The sequence below is a fragment of the Diachasma alloeum genome, unplaced genomic scaffold, assembly GCF_001412515.2.
Source record: "Diachasma alloeum isolate Michigan unplaced genomic scaffold, Dall2.0 Dall_scaffold_01306, whole genome shotgun sequence".
NCBI classification, from domain to species: Eukaryota; Metazoa; Arthropoda; class Insecta; order Hymenoptera; family Braconidae; genus Diachasma; species Diachasma alloeum.
Window position 1 is genome coordinate 7,007 of NW_021681410.1, and position 17,904 is coordinate 24,910.

At 35.6% G+C, this 17,904-nt stretch overlaps 3 protein-coding genes across 3 annotated transcripts; 1 reads left to right on the forward strand and 2 right to left on the reverse strand.

The window, feature by feature from the left end:
* Window positions 1-2,361: 2,361 nt before the first annotated feature.
* LOC107046329 (cytochrome c oxidase subunit NDUFA4) lies at window positions 2,362-2,778 on the reverse strand (the record flags this gene model as incomplete). The annotated part of the gene is given in 2 exon segments (XM_015268928.2): window positions 2,362-2,508; window positions 2,592-2,778. Coding segments are annotated over 2 exon segments (192 nt in total), but the record flags the coding sequence as incomplete, so codon positions are not given.
* Window positions 2,779-3,369: 591 nt separating this feature from the next.
* LOC107046330 (vacuolar protein sorting-associated protein 16 homolog) lies at window positions 3,370-11,776 on the forward strand. Its single transcript, XM_015268929.2, has 6 exons — window positions 3,370-3,582; window positions 6,392-7,469; window positions 8,772-9,551; window positions 10,345-10,689; window positions 10,805-10,908; window positions 11,500-11,776. The coding sequence occupies exons 1-6, from the start codon at window positions 3,527-3,529 to the stop codon at window positions 11,642-11,644; spliced, it is 2,508 nt and encodes an 835-aa protein (XP_015124415.1). The 5' UTR covers window positions 3,370-3,526; the 3' UTR covers window positions 11,645-11,776.
* Window positions 11,657-17,683, reverse strand: LOC107046331 (phosphopantothenate--cysteine ligase). Its single transcript, XM_015268930.1, has 6 exons — window positions 17,513-17,683; window positions 17,266-17,426; window positions 17,070-17,200; window positions 15,101-15,413; window positions 13,717-13,902; window positions 11,657-12,017 (listed from the first exon to the last, which is right to left on the reverse strand). The coding sequence occupies exons 2-6, from the start codon at window positions 17,392-17,394 to the stop codon at window positions 11,835-11,837; spliced, it is 942 nt and encodes a 313-aa protein (XP_015124416.1). The 5' UTR covers window positions 17,395-17,426; window positions 17,513-17,683; the 3' UTR covers window positions 11,657-11,834.
* Window positions 17,684-17,904: the final 221 nt, after the last annotated feature.

The following is a 17,904-nucleotide window of genomic DNA, read 5'->3' on the forward strand; positions in this document are numbered from 1 at the left end:
AGCGGGACTGCTACTGCCGAGTTACTCACGCACCCGATTCACATTTACCGACAATTCGACCGGGACGCCGCCTTTCCCGTGGGGTACCAACTAACATTTTTGGAGTCAGTCAAACCCCCCGATCCGGGCCTCTACTCAGGTCTATCCTCTTTGGCTCCAACTAACGCCTTTCGTTGTGAGACTCGACCATTCATTTTTATTTACATGGTATGTTATGAGATATCCTCTGATATTATTATAACGCTTTCGTTATCCATCTGCATCATCAGGAAACGATGGTTTCCTGATGATACAGATGCTGTCCACAGAAGAAGAAAAAAGAAACAAATGAATTACACCACTTAAATGACTCGAGACAACACCATAATAAACAATTAAGTACACCAGGTTATTGTGAAAGTACGCCCCACGACTGCAGAAAAGAAGGAATTGAAATGACAGTCGAATAAAAAATGTTATAAACAGCGCCATGGATGTGAAGAGACACACCTAAATACATCTGAAAGACCCTTATGACCCTTAGCATGACCCTCATTAACCCTTGGCGTGACCCTCTTTTTGGCCCTTATGACCCTTAGCGTAACCCTTGTTTTGACCCTTAGTGACCATTATTTTCACCCTTATGACCCTTAGCGTAACCATTATTTTGACCCCTATGCCCCTAAGGGTTACTATTATTTTGATCCTTATGGCCCTTAGCGTGACCCTCATGACCCCTGAAAATTTTTGCCGGGTCTTAATTTACAATTTCATTATATAGAGAGATATTGAGGCAACTCTGGGTTTAACTCTGGGTACAGTCTTAATCCCAGAGTTGTATTATTATTGCTGAACAAGTTGTAAATTTCATTGAATGCAGAGGTGGGGGGTGGAGAGGTGGTCTTATGACATTATTGAAGGGTCAATTTCTCCTCTAGGGGAGAGAACAAAGGTCATTTCAACAATGTAATAACAACTCTGGGTTTAACTTTGGACACAGTCTTGATCCCAGAGTGTTACTTTTTGTTGTTGAATAAGTTGTTAATGTTGTTGAATGAAGAAGTGGGAGGGGGGAGGGGGTCTCATGACATTATTGAAGTGATTCTAGGGTCAATTTCCCACTTAGAGAAGTTGCTGGAGATTATTTCAACAATATTAAGGCAGTTCTGGATTTAACTCTGGGTACAGTCTTAATCCCACAGTTGTATTATTATTGCTGAACAAGTTGTAAATTTCATTGAATGGAGAGGTGGTCTTATGACATTATTGAAGGGTCAATTTCTCCTCTAGGAGAGAGAACAAAGGTAATTTCAACAATGTAATAATAACTCTGGTTTTAACTCTGGACACAGTCTTGCTCCCAGAGTTCAACAATGTAATAACAACTCTGGTTTTAACTCTGGACACACTCTTGATCTGGGATCTGGGATTAAGACTGTACCCAGAGTTAAACCCAGAGTTGCCTTAATATTGTTGAAATAATCTTCAGCAACTTCCCTAAGTGGGAAATTGACCCTAGAATCACTTCAATGTCATGAGACCCCCTTCCCTCCCTCACCTCTTCATTCAACAACATTAACAAATTGTTCAACAATAAAAAGTAACACTCTGGGATCAAGACTGTGTCGAGAGTTAAACCCAGAGTTGACGTAACATTGTTGGAATGCCCTTTGGCATCTCTCCTACATGAGAAATTGACCCCAGAATCACTCTAACAATGTTATTATTCTCCCCTCCCTGCCTTCCATCTCTGAAACGATATTTAACATTTGTTTAACAATCAATTGCACAACTCTGGGATCTACTCTGGGTACAGAGTTAAACCGACATTGGGCACCTAACCTCAACTCTGGGTTTCCTCCCAACCCAGACTGGGTTTGTGGAGATTACACAGTCTGGGGAACTCTGGGTCAACTCTGGGTGTGAACCATCAGGGCGCTGACAGCAAATAGAATTTCAACGAGAATTCTCTAAAATTGTAATGGAATCCCCATTGAATTTCTAGAGAATTCCAATAGAATTTTCTAACGAATTCGCTAAGGTATTCTGTTGATTTCTTTCATACGTGTCCTTATTTTTAACGCTTCGAAATTGAACTTGTTTCATTGAATGATACATTCGATCAGAAGATATTGATGATTCAAGAAGGTTGATTTTTCCTCTTCTCTGCCTATCCTGTTTTATCACTTGATTTTATTTCTTAACTTTCCTTTTCAGCCGTAGCTAATCTTTCCATTAGTACAGAATGACAGAAGAATGAACCTCAATTCAAAAGTTGTTGCTCGAAATTCTAAACAAGTTTTACAAATATTCAAGTTCAGATTCTCTAGTTCATTTTCTTCTGCTCAGGATTGAAGTTGAAAATAAATCAAGTTGTAATACCTTGTAATCCTTATCCTTGTACGCCTGCCATGGCTCAGGATTCTTCTTTGGCTGCCAGGATACATCAGGACTGTATACTGCCAAACGTATAAGATAAGCCGATGATATAAAGAGACCAGCACCGAGGCAAACATACAACGGGATCAGCTGTAAATAATCAGTGATGTAACTCGTGTTCTACATTCAGGAACAATGGAAAAATGGAATTGATGACAATGGTTTTTACGTACCGACGGATACTTGCGGAGGTCTTTCAACGACATACCCTTCATCATGGTTGATTTTTTCTTAGTTACGTGATTATCGGAAATAAACGTCTGACCCACGACTGGATCCAAAAGATTTTTTCACTAATATTCTTGGAGGTTGGGTATTGGGTTAGAAGGGCAATGCGTGCGCATGACCGTCGCAGAGGTGATTGAACCGACCTCTGGAAACTTCTGAAATGTATTTGGCTGACAATGTAAGATCGAGAACTGCAGAGAAATTGAAAATTTGAAAAGAGTGTTTTTGCGGTGAACTCAAAATTCGTGACTTTAATTTCTGGGTGACCTGGGTAGCTAATATGAATTTAAATTTCTTCTTGACACCTCATGTAATAATTATGGGTGCTCAGGTAGTTGTACAAGACCTCCCTAATACACGAGTAATATTATTGAAAGGTGAAATAATCAGTACAATTTTCATTTTATTTATAGAATAATCAATGTAAGTTGAAATCCTCCAAAAATTAAGTCCCGTCCAGAAATTGACCTGTTTACCCTACTCAATTTATATCAAAATCTAAAAAATAAATTTTTTTTTTACTGAAATAGCGTACAATACGCATAAATGAAGATTCTCGATGGAGAATAACATTTCTCAAGCTTATGGAAATCGGTGAGGGACACTCGGGACGATTTCCTTGTAAGAAAATTATCCTTGATGAAAAACTAATGTGAAATAACTTTTGAAATAATTATTTTTCCTCGAACTTCGTGGGATGCAATAAGTGACTCGTTTGAAAATATTGTGACGTCATGAGGTTGGAATCACGGATTAAGTATTCGTACCCGGGAGCACTGCAGGAATGAGCTTCTCAAACACAGTCAAACATTCTTAACCAAAAAACATGATTGAGAAGATATTTTAAATTATTTTTAAGTATTTTGAGAGAGTAATCATCATGTCGGTGATGTTAACTGCTGACTGGTTTCCCCTGGGCAGGGATACCTACTTCAGGTAATTACAATAATTAAACCTTAATATTCTTAACATAAAAATATTCGAGTGAGCGACTTTTCGTGATGAAATTGATTGTTGAAGAATTACATTTGCATTTTTTTGGTGTAACAAATGTGAAATTCCTCCGGACTGAAATTGATAATGGCTAATTGAATATTACAAAACTCAAAATAATGAATTGAATTCACTCTAATTGTCAATTGTTGATATTGTCAAATATTGACAATTTTCCACCTGAACTTTTTTCTAAGTAACATTTGTCGTCCAAAATCTATTTACTTGGGCTGAATTTCTTTTTAGGAACATTTTTTATTCAATTTCTGTTCAATATTTTTGGTAAATACATTAATGGAAAATAATAGTTGTTTCCAATTTCCACTTTGTATTCCTAAATTTGTCTCGAAGACTCAACTACGAGATGAATTGAGTTAGTACCCTTTTATGATTCAGTTACTGATTTTATCTTCATTATTTACCTATGAGAGGAGAATACATTTTAAATAAAGGAACTTTCACAAAATGGAATTTTAGTGTGGCTAATTATTCATCGATCTTTTTTATAATATCCTTGCCCAAATTCATTAATAAATATTATCATGGAAAATCTCCAAGTCCATATTGTATTCTCGATAAACAACTCTGAATCTAACAAAGATATCGATTTTCTTAGAGGACTTTTTTTATAGTTTCCACGTCGCTCTGCATGAAAGGTCTTTATACAAATTCTACTATCTTTCTCGGATTTCGAGGTATTTTGGAAAAACTCAACTAAGAAATTAGTCAAATTGTTATTCTTCACCACGTCCCTTCTAATTCTATTTCCATAAAACAACACCCAGTTCTTCACGTATGGAAATATTTAATAAAAAACTTAGCAAATTCCCTAGATTATTTTTCTCACTCGGATTTCAGCCAATCAGAGTGCAGTATTTAAGGCTATCAAAAAGTTTTATTTCGGGAATTTTCCTCATCCAAATGTCAGCCAATAGAATTGCACTATTCGGCTGTTATTTCATATAGTCTACACGGTATTCAGCTGATAATTTTTGATAATTCAACTGGTAATTTTTCATGTTGACTATATTTGTGGAAAACAAAAGATTCCGTGGTCTACTGACCCCCTGGTTGGAACTGTCAGATGGATTTTGTCTCATAGTACAATTCTTTTGGCCGACATTCGGATGCGAAAATTCCCTCCCGAATACTACTCGAGCTTCAAAATTAATCGAGTAATTCTGTCAAGGTTCCCTGCACCCACACGAAGTCGTCAAGTTTTTCAGGAACCTGAAAAACTTGACTCCTTCGTTTGTTTGCAATGAACCTATCGGGAATTGCTCGATAATTTTGAAGCTCTCGTGGTATTACTTGTGGAAATTTCTAAAAAAAATTTCTGACAGAAATTCACTAGTAGCTTTTCAAATGTTTTTCATCTTTCAACGCATTTCACATTTAATATTCTGTGTGACAGATAAACAAAAAAGTGGGTTGTCAATGTAAGGCTGTGTAAATGTATCCGGATGGTGTTCACTGCACTCTGCTTGGCCGAAATTCGAGTGGAAAAATAGTCCGTCAAATACCACTCGTGCTTCAAAATTAATCGGATATTTTCCTCAAGCTTTCCTGCCTAGGTACGAGTGTACTTCTCGTGCTTCGCACGCGGGATTTTAAACCTGGAAAATTTGACATAATCATTCCTATGCAGGGGAGCTTGAGGAAAATATCCGATTAATTTTGAAACACTAGTGGTATTACTACTAAAAATTTTATTGGAATTCTATAGGAATTCTATGGGGTTCCTATAGGATTTCTATTGGAAAATTATATTCATTTTTTGCGCTGATTCTATTGGAGATTCGATAAGGAAACGTTAATAGATTTCGCATTTCTGTTTGAATTTTTCTCTTGAGATTTTTTCTATAAGAATGCTTGGGCATCAATTTTCTCAGTTTTTTCCACTCGGATTCTGTAATGCAAATCAAAACAAAATCCAGAAATTTGTGCCCAATAATTCTAATAGAAAATATTTAAAGAGAAAATTCGAAGAAATTCAAAATATATTAACTTTTTCCTATCAAATATGCAATAAAATCAGCGCAAAAAACAAGTAGAATTTTTCAATAGAATTCCAATAGAAATCCTACAGGAACCCCCATAGAATTTCTATAGAATTCTAATAGAATTTTCTATTGAATTTTTTCATGCGTGTTCCTGAAGCACCCCTCAAACCCATGAATGATTGATCCTGAAAATATACATAAATGGATTTTCACTATTGTTTACTCATTCTACATCAATTGTGGGACAGCTAATTTTCGAAAGAAAATCAGAAATTAAAAAAACTAATCGATGAATTAAATTTTAATTAATGGCGATCGATAGAGCTCAATAATACCTAAATTTGAGGAAAAAAAGTCAATTCCATTCATTCATTAGCGAACAATTGAAGACAAACTTCATCACACACATACATATCTACACACACACTTGCGGACACGGTCTAAAAATTGCATTTTCGCACTTTTTGGATCATAATAATGGGACCACATGACACAAAGAATCCAAAATTTAAATTTGAACCATCACAATGCTTGCATTAGGAAACAAAAAGCTACTAAAAATTCAAGTAATGGATTTCTCAATCTATTTCATCGAAGAATCACCTTTTGGTTGAAATATTTCACCAATTATTATAATTCTTAACTGTTTCATCAATTTAGTAAAGGCAAAGAAATAAGTAACAGTAAAAAATGCATATGTATACTTGTTCAGAATCCCATAAATGACCCTCACAGTTATGATCTTCTAGGAAATTCGAGCTCTACCCACTCGAATTCCAGCGCGAAGTCAACCCGGGAAACCTCGTGATCCCCTCCCCCTACGGAGGATCCATAGCCATCACTCGAGACCCAAAAAAATTCGTCAAAGTTCAGGGCTCCACTAAGCCCATAGTCTCCCTCTACTTTTCCTCAGGCAAGCTCTTCTCGAAATTCACCTGGAACAGTGGTCAGCTGGTGGACCTTGGTTGGTCTCACCAGGAGGAGCTTCTCTGCGTCCAAGATGATGGAATGGTCCTTATCTACGACCTTTTCGGTGTCTACCAGTGCACCTTCAGCATGGGGAATGAAGTTAAGAGCACGAAAGTCGTCGACTGCGAGTTCTTCACAACAGTAAGTGGCACTGGAATAGCAGTTCTGACGTCAACGAATGTCATTTTCTTGGTGAATAATATCTCCGAGCCCAAAGTTCGTCAACTTCCTGAAATCCCCAAGCTGGGGGGTCCCATTGACTCGTGGGTGGTGATAAGACACGAGAGACAGAGTCAGGTAATCGTGGCAAACCAAAATGGCATCTACCAGGTACACCACATGGGCAAAACTCCTGCGCCTATCCCCTTCTCAAGCCTCTTCAACGGTAAAGTCTCCAATGTCAGAGCAATGGCTGTTTCTGCTAGTCATCAGCACATCGCTCTACTTGGAGACACTGGACACCTTTGGTTGGGCTCCTCAGACCTGAAGAATAAGTACGCAGAGGTGCTGACAACCCTCACTGATCCCTCGACGTCCATATGCTGGTGTGGGGTTGAGGCTGTCGTCTGTGTCTTCAATACCACCTTAATGATTGTTGGGAGGAGTGGAGAGACTATCGTGTATTCTTATGATTCTCCTCTCCATCTGATTTCTGAGGTCGACGGGGTGAGGATCATCTCTGCAAACAGTCATGAGATGATCCAGAAAGTGCCCAATGTTGTGCAGAGGATTTTCAGGATCAATTCTACTGATCCTGCTTCGTATTTACTTGAGGCTTCCAGACAGTTTCAGAAGAGGAGCCATAAGGCTGATAGTTATATTGATCTGGTGAAGGACAAGTTGGATTCTGCTATTAAGGTGAGTCGGTGTTTGGAAGGTTGATAGGGAAACTTTCGTGGAAAACCCTTTTTTCAGAGCGATATATGAAAAAAACTTGCCTTAAGAGGCAATGGAACTTACCATCGGAGTAGAAATTGGATTCCAAGTTCTTTCGTCGTCAGACGACTATTTAGCAAAATCCAAATTCTGATTTATGTGAAGAGAATGTTTAAAAAACGGAGAAATTTTTCAAGATTATTCTTACCCAACTGAATTGGAAAATTCAATAATTAAAAATCGCCAAATCAATTCTGTAGCGAAGTGGTAAACTAGGATAAGTGCAGTTTTTTTGAAAAAAAAATGTTCTCGTGAAACAGTTTCATTTTTGCACTTATATTAATTCACCCCTTCGCTATAGAATTCTTTCACGTTATTATTTTCCCCCAACCCTCTAATCTTTTCATTCGAATAATTGCACAGGATTGCGTCCATGCAGCAAGTCACTGGACATTCAAAATCCATACACTTGGGTTTATTTTTTTTAGGACGATTTTTTATTCAAAAAATTGAAAAATTGAATTTTTGAGGATTGTATCTTTTTTTCATGATTAATATACAAACAATTAATTTTCCACCCCCAAAACCATTTTTTCGAAATCGTAAGTTCTGACCCCTTCAAAATTTTATCAAAAATCTGTCCGATGCAAAAACAAAGTTTTCAGACGGTTCAACAGTTTTCATTATTTAATTCATTTACGTGAAAGGAATGTTTTAGAAAAGAATGTAGGAATTCTGCCAGATTTTTCTCACTTAATTTAATTGAAAAATTCAATGATTGAAAATGACCAAATCTATTCTTTCATCTTATTATTTTTGCAGAAACCTCTAACGTTTTCATTCGACTATTTGCACAGGATTGCAAGCCATTGGACATTCGAAATCCATGCATTGGGGTTTAATTTTTTTAGGACGATTTTTTATTCAAAAAATTGAAAATTGCAGTTTCTGAGGATTGTAACCTTTTTTCATGATTAATATACAAACAATTCATTTTCCGCTATCAAAATCATTTTTTCGAAATCGTAGCAAGTTCTGACTAATTCAAAATTTTATCAAAATTCTATCCAATGCAAAAACAAATTTTTCAGAAGGATCAACAGTTTTCAGTATTTTAGTCATTTATATGAAGGGAATGTTTTTTAGAACTAAAGGAGAAATTTTTCCAGATTTTTCTTACCCAATTTAATTGAACAATTCGATGATTGAAAATGTCAAAATCAATTATTTCATGTTATTATTTTACCCCAATCCTCTAACCTTTTTATTCGAATAATTCGACAGGACTGTGTCAATGCAGCAAGCCATGAATTCAACCCAGACACCCAGAAGCTCCTGATGAGAGCAGCGAAATTCGGGAAAGGATTTTCAAAAACGATAAACCCCGATAGATACGTAACAATGTGTAGAATTCTCCGAGTCCTCAATGCAATTCGTTACCCAGCCATTGGCATTCCCCTGACATTCACACAGTTGGACATGCTGACACCTCAGGTGCTACTGGACAGACTGGTAGTCAGGAGGCACTACTATTTAAGCATCCAGGTAGCAAGACACCTGAAAATGCCTGAGGTGGATGGAGAGAGTAGGATCCTGGCACACTGGGCCTGTTACAAAGTCAAACAGACAGTTCTAGATAAGGAGCAGATCGCCGAGGAAATAGCAGCGAAATTGGGGTATGCCCCAGGTGTTTCGTATTCTGAAATTGCGGAGAAAGCTGCTGACTGTGGGAGGAAGCAATTGGCGATCAAACTTATTGATTACGAGCCTCGGGCTCAGTTGCAGGTGCCTCTGCTCCTGAGACTGGGGGTCGAACAGGCGGCGTTGAACAAGGCCGTTGAAAGTGGAAATACTGACCTAGTTTATACCGTCATTCTGTATTTCCAGAAGAACATGCCACTTGCTAATTTTGAAATGTCTATTAAGCATTGTCCACTGGCCATGAGTCTGTATGTCAAGTACTGCCAGAATCATAACAGAGAGGCCTTGTTGGATATCTATGTAATGCATGATGACTTTCATGCACAGGCGTTGTGGTATATCAAGGAGAGTCATAATCCAAAGGTGAGAGAAATGAAAAAAAAATCTTTGGATGAATTCTAATTCATGCTCATTCTTGTGCGATTTTTTTTGCTTCCTGATGAAAACTTTGTAATCGTTGATTTTGACGATTTTCCAATATTGCCTGGAAATGACGTAGAATTTCATGAAACGTGGAGATATCTCTCTATATTATACAAATGGAAATCGACTTCTAGTGATACAAATTTGGTACTCGAAATTAAGACTACAAAATTAAGGGTCACGAGGGTCAAAATAATAGTCATGAGGTTAAGAAGAAGGGTCATAAGAATCAGAACACGGGTCACAAGGGTCAAAATACCGGTCATGAAGTTCAAAATCAGGGTCATGAGATAATCACTTGCAGATAATTTTTATGTATATCTCAGAATTAATAAAAAATGGCCGATTTTTTGTAAGTTTTTCTCTTCAGATTCTTTTCCTCTACGAAAAGGTTCATAGAAAAATTGGGTTATCTCTCTTCAATTCCAAAACATCTTTTGAAAAACTACTTCCAAGTGAAATTCATGTTTGCTACTTCAATAATTAATTACTGAATGAATTGTACCTATTAAAACATATTTCGATTTTTTTTCTACTTTTTGTAGATTTTTGTAGAGATGAAAAGCGCTGAAAAATTCAAACATTTTATTCCATTTATTTCAACTGCATTGATGGACAATGAATCTATTTACATTAAATTTCCTTCATGTCTTTTCTAATTCACATTTTACTGCCTATAAAATATTTTTTTCAGAAATGTGGGAAGACTGCTAAGTAAATCTTTTTATTCCAGAATATTCAGACACGTGAAGCACTCTTGAAGAACGCCCAAGAGAAATTCAAAATGGGGAGATTTGATATGAATGCAGCACTGACTGAGGAACAAGTGAAATTGTTGAAGCACCAAAGATCTCTGGAGGACACTCTCAGGGAACAGATCGTGGGGAAACCTGTGCATGATACTGTCAAGTTGCTATTACTACAGAATGAGATCAAATTGGCGGAGAATTTAAAATCCGAGTATAAAATACCAGACAGGAGGTACTGGTGGCTGAGGATCCAGTGCCTCGCTGAGAAGGGTCTCTGGAGTGAACTTGAAAAATTCTCAAAGAGTAAAAAATCACCAATTGGATATGAGGTAAACATGTAAAAATTGACATGATTTTTCTTTCCTGATCCTTTCTTTTTTTTGAAGATTAACGATATGTGTAAAAAAATTTCTTCTAATCAGAATTGAATTGAATTTTTTTTAGTCATTCATTGACGAATGTCTAAAATACGGAAATAGATTGGAAGCGAAGAAATATTTACCGAGAGTCAAGGAAGAATTGAAGATAAAGTACTTCGCAAGAATGGGGTATGTAAACTTGAAAAAAGTTATTTTTACTTTTAGGCAGAAATTTGTCACTAATCGAAAGAAATTGAGATAATTTTTGAAAAAAATTGAGGTCCTGAGACTGGGTCAAAGTTCATTCATTTTCACGGCACATGAAAAACATGGGTTTTTTCATCTTCTTATCATAATAGCGCAGAAACTATCAGATGAAAACAAAGGAAACCCCGTATTGGAGTAGAGTAATATTCAATCTAACGAATGAAATTGAATCCACAGTCGTGCGAATTTTTTTCCCGAAAATATCAGCCTCCTAAGTTTGCAGACTACATTTTTGAAAAGGATAAATGTCTCTACAGTTGAGGCTTGAATTACAAATAAATACCAAGAGATTGATAAGTTTTTAGCAAATATAGTCCTGATGTCCCCCAAAAAACATTAATGTCCAAGATAATTCTAATAGTGTAGGTTGATAATTTTCTAGCTGCAATTGCGTCTCGACATTCTCTTCCAAAATTATTAACTTTCAAAATAATCAAATATTTAACAAAATGAAAAATTGATTAGTTCAGTTCCACTAGTAAAAATGTTCCTAAATATTTATGTTCATCACAGAATGTTGGCAGAAGCAGCTCAGACAGCCTATGAGCAGAAAGACTCATCAGCCCTATCATTCGTATTAGCTCAATGTGGATCCTCAGATCGGCCGTTAGCCGAGAAGATCAATGGAATGATTGCTAGTCTGAGAAATGGAAAATAAATGAGACAAGTATTTCCTCATCTCCCATAAGTCTTATTCCCGATGAAATCCCATAGAAATCAGTTATATAAATTTTGTACATAGTTATTTGTATACAGAAATGTGCAGTAATAAAATTAATCATTTGAATTATCTCGAAATGTCTCATTCATCATAACTCCACATTAATCACACAGGGATTCAGCAAAAATCAACTAGTTTCTTTTGCTGATAAAAATTCTTCGTGTCTTTTTACTAAATCATCAATTATGTACTTCTCGATTTCTTCTCCCCGATTCATCTGTTCATTTGTCAATGAGATGACGTAGTCTTTGTCCTTGTCTACCATTGTCACCTTTTGTTTCCGAGTTTGCAGCATATTTGCTATCACCAACTGTGGAAAAAAGTTGTATAAGTACGAGCCATTGGAAATATATCACGTATGAAGAATTTCAATGGAAAATTTGACATATTTGCTAGGAAATTCTATTCGAAATGCTATTTTGTTGGGATATTGTATTAAAAATTCGTATTAAAAAATGAATAGAATTTAAATTTTCTCTATAGGAGTTCTTGAGTAGGGTGAACTGCCCATATGCGGAACACTACCCAAGAACGGAACATTTCTCAGATTTTACGAGATTTCTCAAATTTTGGCCATGCTATCGATTTGATTTTTTTTTCTAAATTAAGTTTATATCCCTCCTCATGACGTCATCACAAATCTGATCGGCTATCGATTACCTCCTGCTGAATATTGGAGAAAAATCCTGGCAGCAGCCAGTTTGCGGCGATTGATAGTTACGCGTGCCATTTGACGGGTTTTTTTTGAAGCGATGTTTTTTAGATTTTAAATCACACAATGCGGTAAGTTGTGATTGATATTGATATAAAATCCTTCATTCTTCAATATTTCCATATCAATTTCATCAGAAAAATGCTATTGTATTGAATATATGGGGGTTCCGTCTTTAGGGTTAGTTTTCCACGCAATTCCAAACGAACGGAACACTCATACGGGTGGATACCTATGTCAAGTGGGAATACGGTGATACTGTGGAAAGTGTATTGGCGGTTAATGAACTAATAATTTAATGAAGTTAATCGGAATCGTATCCCTAAATTAGTTTATTTTCTTCATTTTTTCGCGTAGATGGCTTCAAAAGGTAAAAACACACGAAAAATACACGAAGAGGAGGGAGAACAATCAGCCAAGGCAGAAGAGGTTAGGAAACCCTCTCAACGGTTTAAATACACAAAAAAAATCTAGAAGAAGCGATTGAGGCTGTGAAATCGGGGAAGAGCTCTCTAAATAATGCATCAATTAATTATGTTATCCCCAAAACTACATTGCATTCACGAGTCCACGACAAAGTATCTGGATACTCTCATGGTCGTCAGTCTGTATTGACAGTTGGGGAAATCCACCGAAAAGATATAAATTTCGGGAGGAATTGAACAAAATTGTATATTTTCTGATTAATATCCTCCTCGATATGACTTCGCATCAGGAATTAATCTCTCAACGTCACACTAACCTCCAATGTTCCGTAAATGGGCAGACGATGTTCCACTCTTGGCAAAAGTGTTCCGTCCTTGGTATATTCGATGTGCGTGTACTTATTAATTATTTCCAATTATTTCCCATCAAGTGATAGGTTCCTTCATTTTTTCTCAGAAAATAGACTAAATTTGGAATTAGGCAGTATTTTTCTTAAATTTTTCAAGAGAAAATTTCAATATTTCATGACTGTGTAAACTTCTGAAAGGGCTTAAATGTTCCGTAAATGGGCAGTTCACCCTATGACTGTTTAATTTTTTACTAAAATTGAAGTAGCTCCTTGATGTGGATTTTTAATGTTGTGAATTTGAATGAAATTTAAAATTAAATCCATTGAATTCATTATTGATCTTTGAAATGCAACAAAATTGATGTGTCAATGACAGCTTGAATATTCAAACTCATGCTGAAAATTATTTCGATTACTTATTCTATTTATTTCGCTGAATTTGAATTTTATGAATTTTACCACACATAATTTGATAATCGAAATGATTCTAAAAAATCGTTACATAACTTTCATAGGATCTACCTTATGGTTGTAGGTGTTCAGAGACGCTCTAGCCTTTGAAATTAATAAATTCTCATCAGTTTCCAGTTTGAAGGAGATGACAAATGCTTTAGGAACCCAAAGATTGACCAGAGGCTTCAGAATTTTCGGAACTAAGTGGAGAGCTATCTTCGGGGCTCCAACTGCTGATCCAATTTTATGCACAGACTACAAAAAAGGATGAATAACGCATTGAATGAATTATTTTAAAAAGTGAATAATTCTTATGGTCGGAATTAGGGAAATCCAAGTACTTTCGCTATTTTTTCTCCAGTAAAATGCTTTTCTACTTTTGTAGTCGAACATCAGAGCTTTCATTTGACTCTAAGTTTCCGGACATTTTACCATGATTGTATTGTTTAAACTTTACAGGTTTGAATTTGAAAAAATGTTAGAAAGTTTACTTTTGAAAGAAGATGGAATAATTAAAAAATTACAATTTTTGAAAGTTATGAGCATTTTCTACTGATAACTTATGAACAATGAATTTTTCACCATAAAAATCATTTGTCCGGAATCGTAGCAAATTGATCCATATTCAGAATTTTACCAAAATTCGATTTCACGTCTAAAAAAATAACCTTTCCGAAAGTTTAAACAATTTCAATTATTTATTTATAAACAACGAATATTTAAAAAAATAATAATTCTCTGCACAATGTGACTCGAATGACGCTGAATTTTCGTGATTTTCTTCAAAGTTTACTCACGCAATTTAATTGACAAATTCGATGATTGAAAATGGTTGAATCTATAGTGTGGTCTGTATCAAACTGTAAAAAATACTTGAATATCCTTAATTTAATGCTGATAGAGGAATCACTAGTTTTTTTATTGATTTACGAAAAATCCCAATCTTTCTTTTATTCTTCCCATTTTTTTTCCTTTCCAATTGCACAGTGATTAAGGTAATTGTACCTATGCTCGTCCTTTCCCTTATGCTCGTTCCGATGTCGCAAGCTATCATATTTTAATCGTTTTTAAAGGTCCCAAGAATCTATTAAGAGTGAAATACAATTGGAGTTATTATTTTAGTTAATAAGGAAAGTTATTGACACCAATGAACAATGATTTATTGAAGAATAAGAGAGAAAAATCCCATTCACCTCAACTGGTGCTATGACATAGGGATAAGTGCATAGGGATAAGTGAGCGAGCGTAGGGACAGCGGAATTTCCACATCTATAGACGATTATTTATTAAAAAATAGTAGTTATCATGATTAAACTGAGGGAATTCTAATCCTGAAGATTTTACCCTCTGATGTCTAATTCAAAGCATCACATCTTCGCACTCATTTCGATAGAAATATTAGACTAATGATGTGTTCACCTTAGCTATATGAGCGAAGGGTCATTTACCATACCATTTCATTGGATGGAACGTAAAAATCGGAAACTGCAGCAGCCAAATACAGTATGACTCGTTTCCCTAAGGGGGCGAGGGCCTGAGAGGCAGCTCTCAGCAGCCAGAGATATTCGGATAACGTTGTAAAACTCAACTGAAATAATTTTCCTTGTTTGAGGGCACTTTTGTATTTTATCAGAGCTTGAGCAACATCCTCTGAATATGTTTCAGACACCGTCAATTGTGGTTTCCCATCTCTCTCGGTTAGGTCTAACATATCCAGGAATTTCTGGCCTGTGAAGTGTCGGGAGAAGGGCTCCAACGATTTAATCCTGAAAGATGAATATCAAAATGTAATTCGCGTGGAAAAAATTAATTGCATATTCATTGAGACATGATTTTGCTGCATGGTCAAATAATTTTGCAAGACTGAATCAAAAGAAATAGTTTCGACAGAAATAATTTGAATAAAAGAATGATTACATCAAATGATTTTCATGACAAATGGCAAATCATTACAGAGGAAGCGAATCAAGTCTGCTGTTTTCTTTACCGCATTTATAAGCATTAGTTTTTAATTGTTCTGGAAATTTTATTCATTTTTCAGCGATTTTTATTCAGAATTCTGGGAATTCTTCGGGACTTTTTGCTAGAATTCGATTCAAAAACAAGTGGATAATTGCATTTTGTTACACATGGGTATAATTATGGACGAATGGATTCTCTTTCATTCTTAATTCTTATTTCACTATTTTCTTCTTCTATTTTTTCATGTCATGGTACTATCATCAATTGTCGTTGTCATCAAATGTCGTCAACATTTTGTCGAGACCAAGAATCAATATTAATAAGTATTCCACATAATAGACTGATACCTGAGTTTAAAATGAATTGAGACTTTGATATAAAAAGTGACGGTATTGTGTAACTTCATAAGCAATGATGTTGATCTCCGCACTTTTCAACTTAATTAAGAAGGTATTGATTATGGGCTTTTCAAGCCCTGATTTAATTGAGATTATGGATATTTTTCAATAATCATGAAAAAACCGACTTCAATTGCATAAACAATGTGCTGTAACTCAACAACGAATTGTGCGACTCCCATCATATTCTGATAGAATCAAGAAGGGATTGTTATCAATTTTTTTGAGTAATGACTAATTCGATTTTAATGACAATTATTCTAGTGAATTGTGAAAAATCAATTTTAGGAAAAATATAATTTTTTTCGAATATGTATGAAAGATTGAATTTTAATTCTTGTTCTGAGACTCATTCGATAAAAATTCTAAGTCATAAATTTTCTATGCTTCCTCCACAGTACTTTTTCAATCTTTTATCGCAGATTCTTTCCATTTAATAACACTGAGATTTAAGACATAAGTGAAAATAATTTTGAAAAGTTTATGTGGAAGAATTTCTACAGAATGTTCGTTATATGAATATAGAAATATAAGACGATAAGATAGTTTCAATGGAAACTATCTTATCGTTTCATTTCCTTCCGAAAAAAAGCGCAGAAAAGCTGCGAAATTTTTCAATAAAAATTGGCGAAAGACGCGTCGAATTTTTAATAGAATTCCATTCAAATTTTTTAATGAATGCGCTAACTTTCCCTACGAAATTTCCCCATACATAGCAGGATTAAAATGAGAAAGAATGTAAATGTATGAGAAAGCAGGCATGTCAATGAATGAAGGAGGAGAAATGGACAATAACAATTCTAAAGGCATAGTATTGAAAAAAATGGACGTAAAATTCTTTCGAAACTCTCTGTCAAGTCAAATGGACAATTATGAAATTTATGTGAAAACAAAATATTCAAGAATTAAATCACAATATTTGTAAATGTCATAAATATAATACTACACCAAAACTAGACTTCGAAAAAATGAAAATTGTGAACAATCAATTGCCCAATAAACATTTGTTATAATTTGCCATCAATTCCTGGACGTGAAGGTAAAACTCATTAATCAATTCACCTGTACATAAAAATGACAGCATATCCGTGCTCCAGAAAATACTCTGTGGAGACAGATCCCCTGGTGCCAGCGGAAAAATTGTCAACAAATCTCACAGTGTTGTGCTCCAGAGGAACGGTCGTTCCTCCACTCTGAAATCAATCATTTTCCTCATGCATTTTCTTTTTGATCATGAAAATATATGAGTTTTACGTACCGTTACTAAAGCGATTCTCGTGTGCCCATCGGAATAACGTTCCACGAAATCATTCAGCAATTTCTTGCTGCTCTCCAGATCACTCGGTTTCGGTTGATTTGCGTAGAATTCTTCCCAATTTGGCTCCATTACTCTAATTATATTCCAAGGACAATTTTTTCCTTCAAAATTGAAACAAAAATTATGACGAAGAACAATCACTGAGGTTTCTAATCAATTTTGAATTTTCATTGTTACATAACCTCACCTGTTTCTCGTCGAGTTCGTCGAGTTACAGACTTTTGTTATAATCTAATCGTTGTTCTAATAAAGTTCAACAATAATCGGAGGGGGGGTTTCGTTTGCTTTTTGCACGCTTGCTCTTACGTATGTACAGTCGTCAAATTAAGTTCTGGGAGTAACTAGACGTTGGTTGGCAATGTTCGATTGCACGGAATATAGGACCGAAACGAACGAGCGGTTCGTACCTCGATGGTTTTAGTTCGTGCTCCAGTGATTGGGTAGAGTGGGTGAATTTGGACGAATTTTCAATGCCGGCAACGGCAACTCAAACCTCCATAATAACAAAAACAAAGTAAATATCCGGAGCACAGTGGGTTTAGGACAAAAATGGCATAATTTAGAAAAATATATGTATTT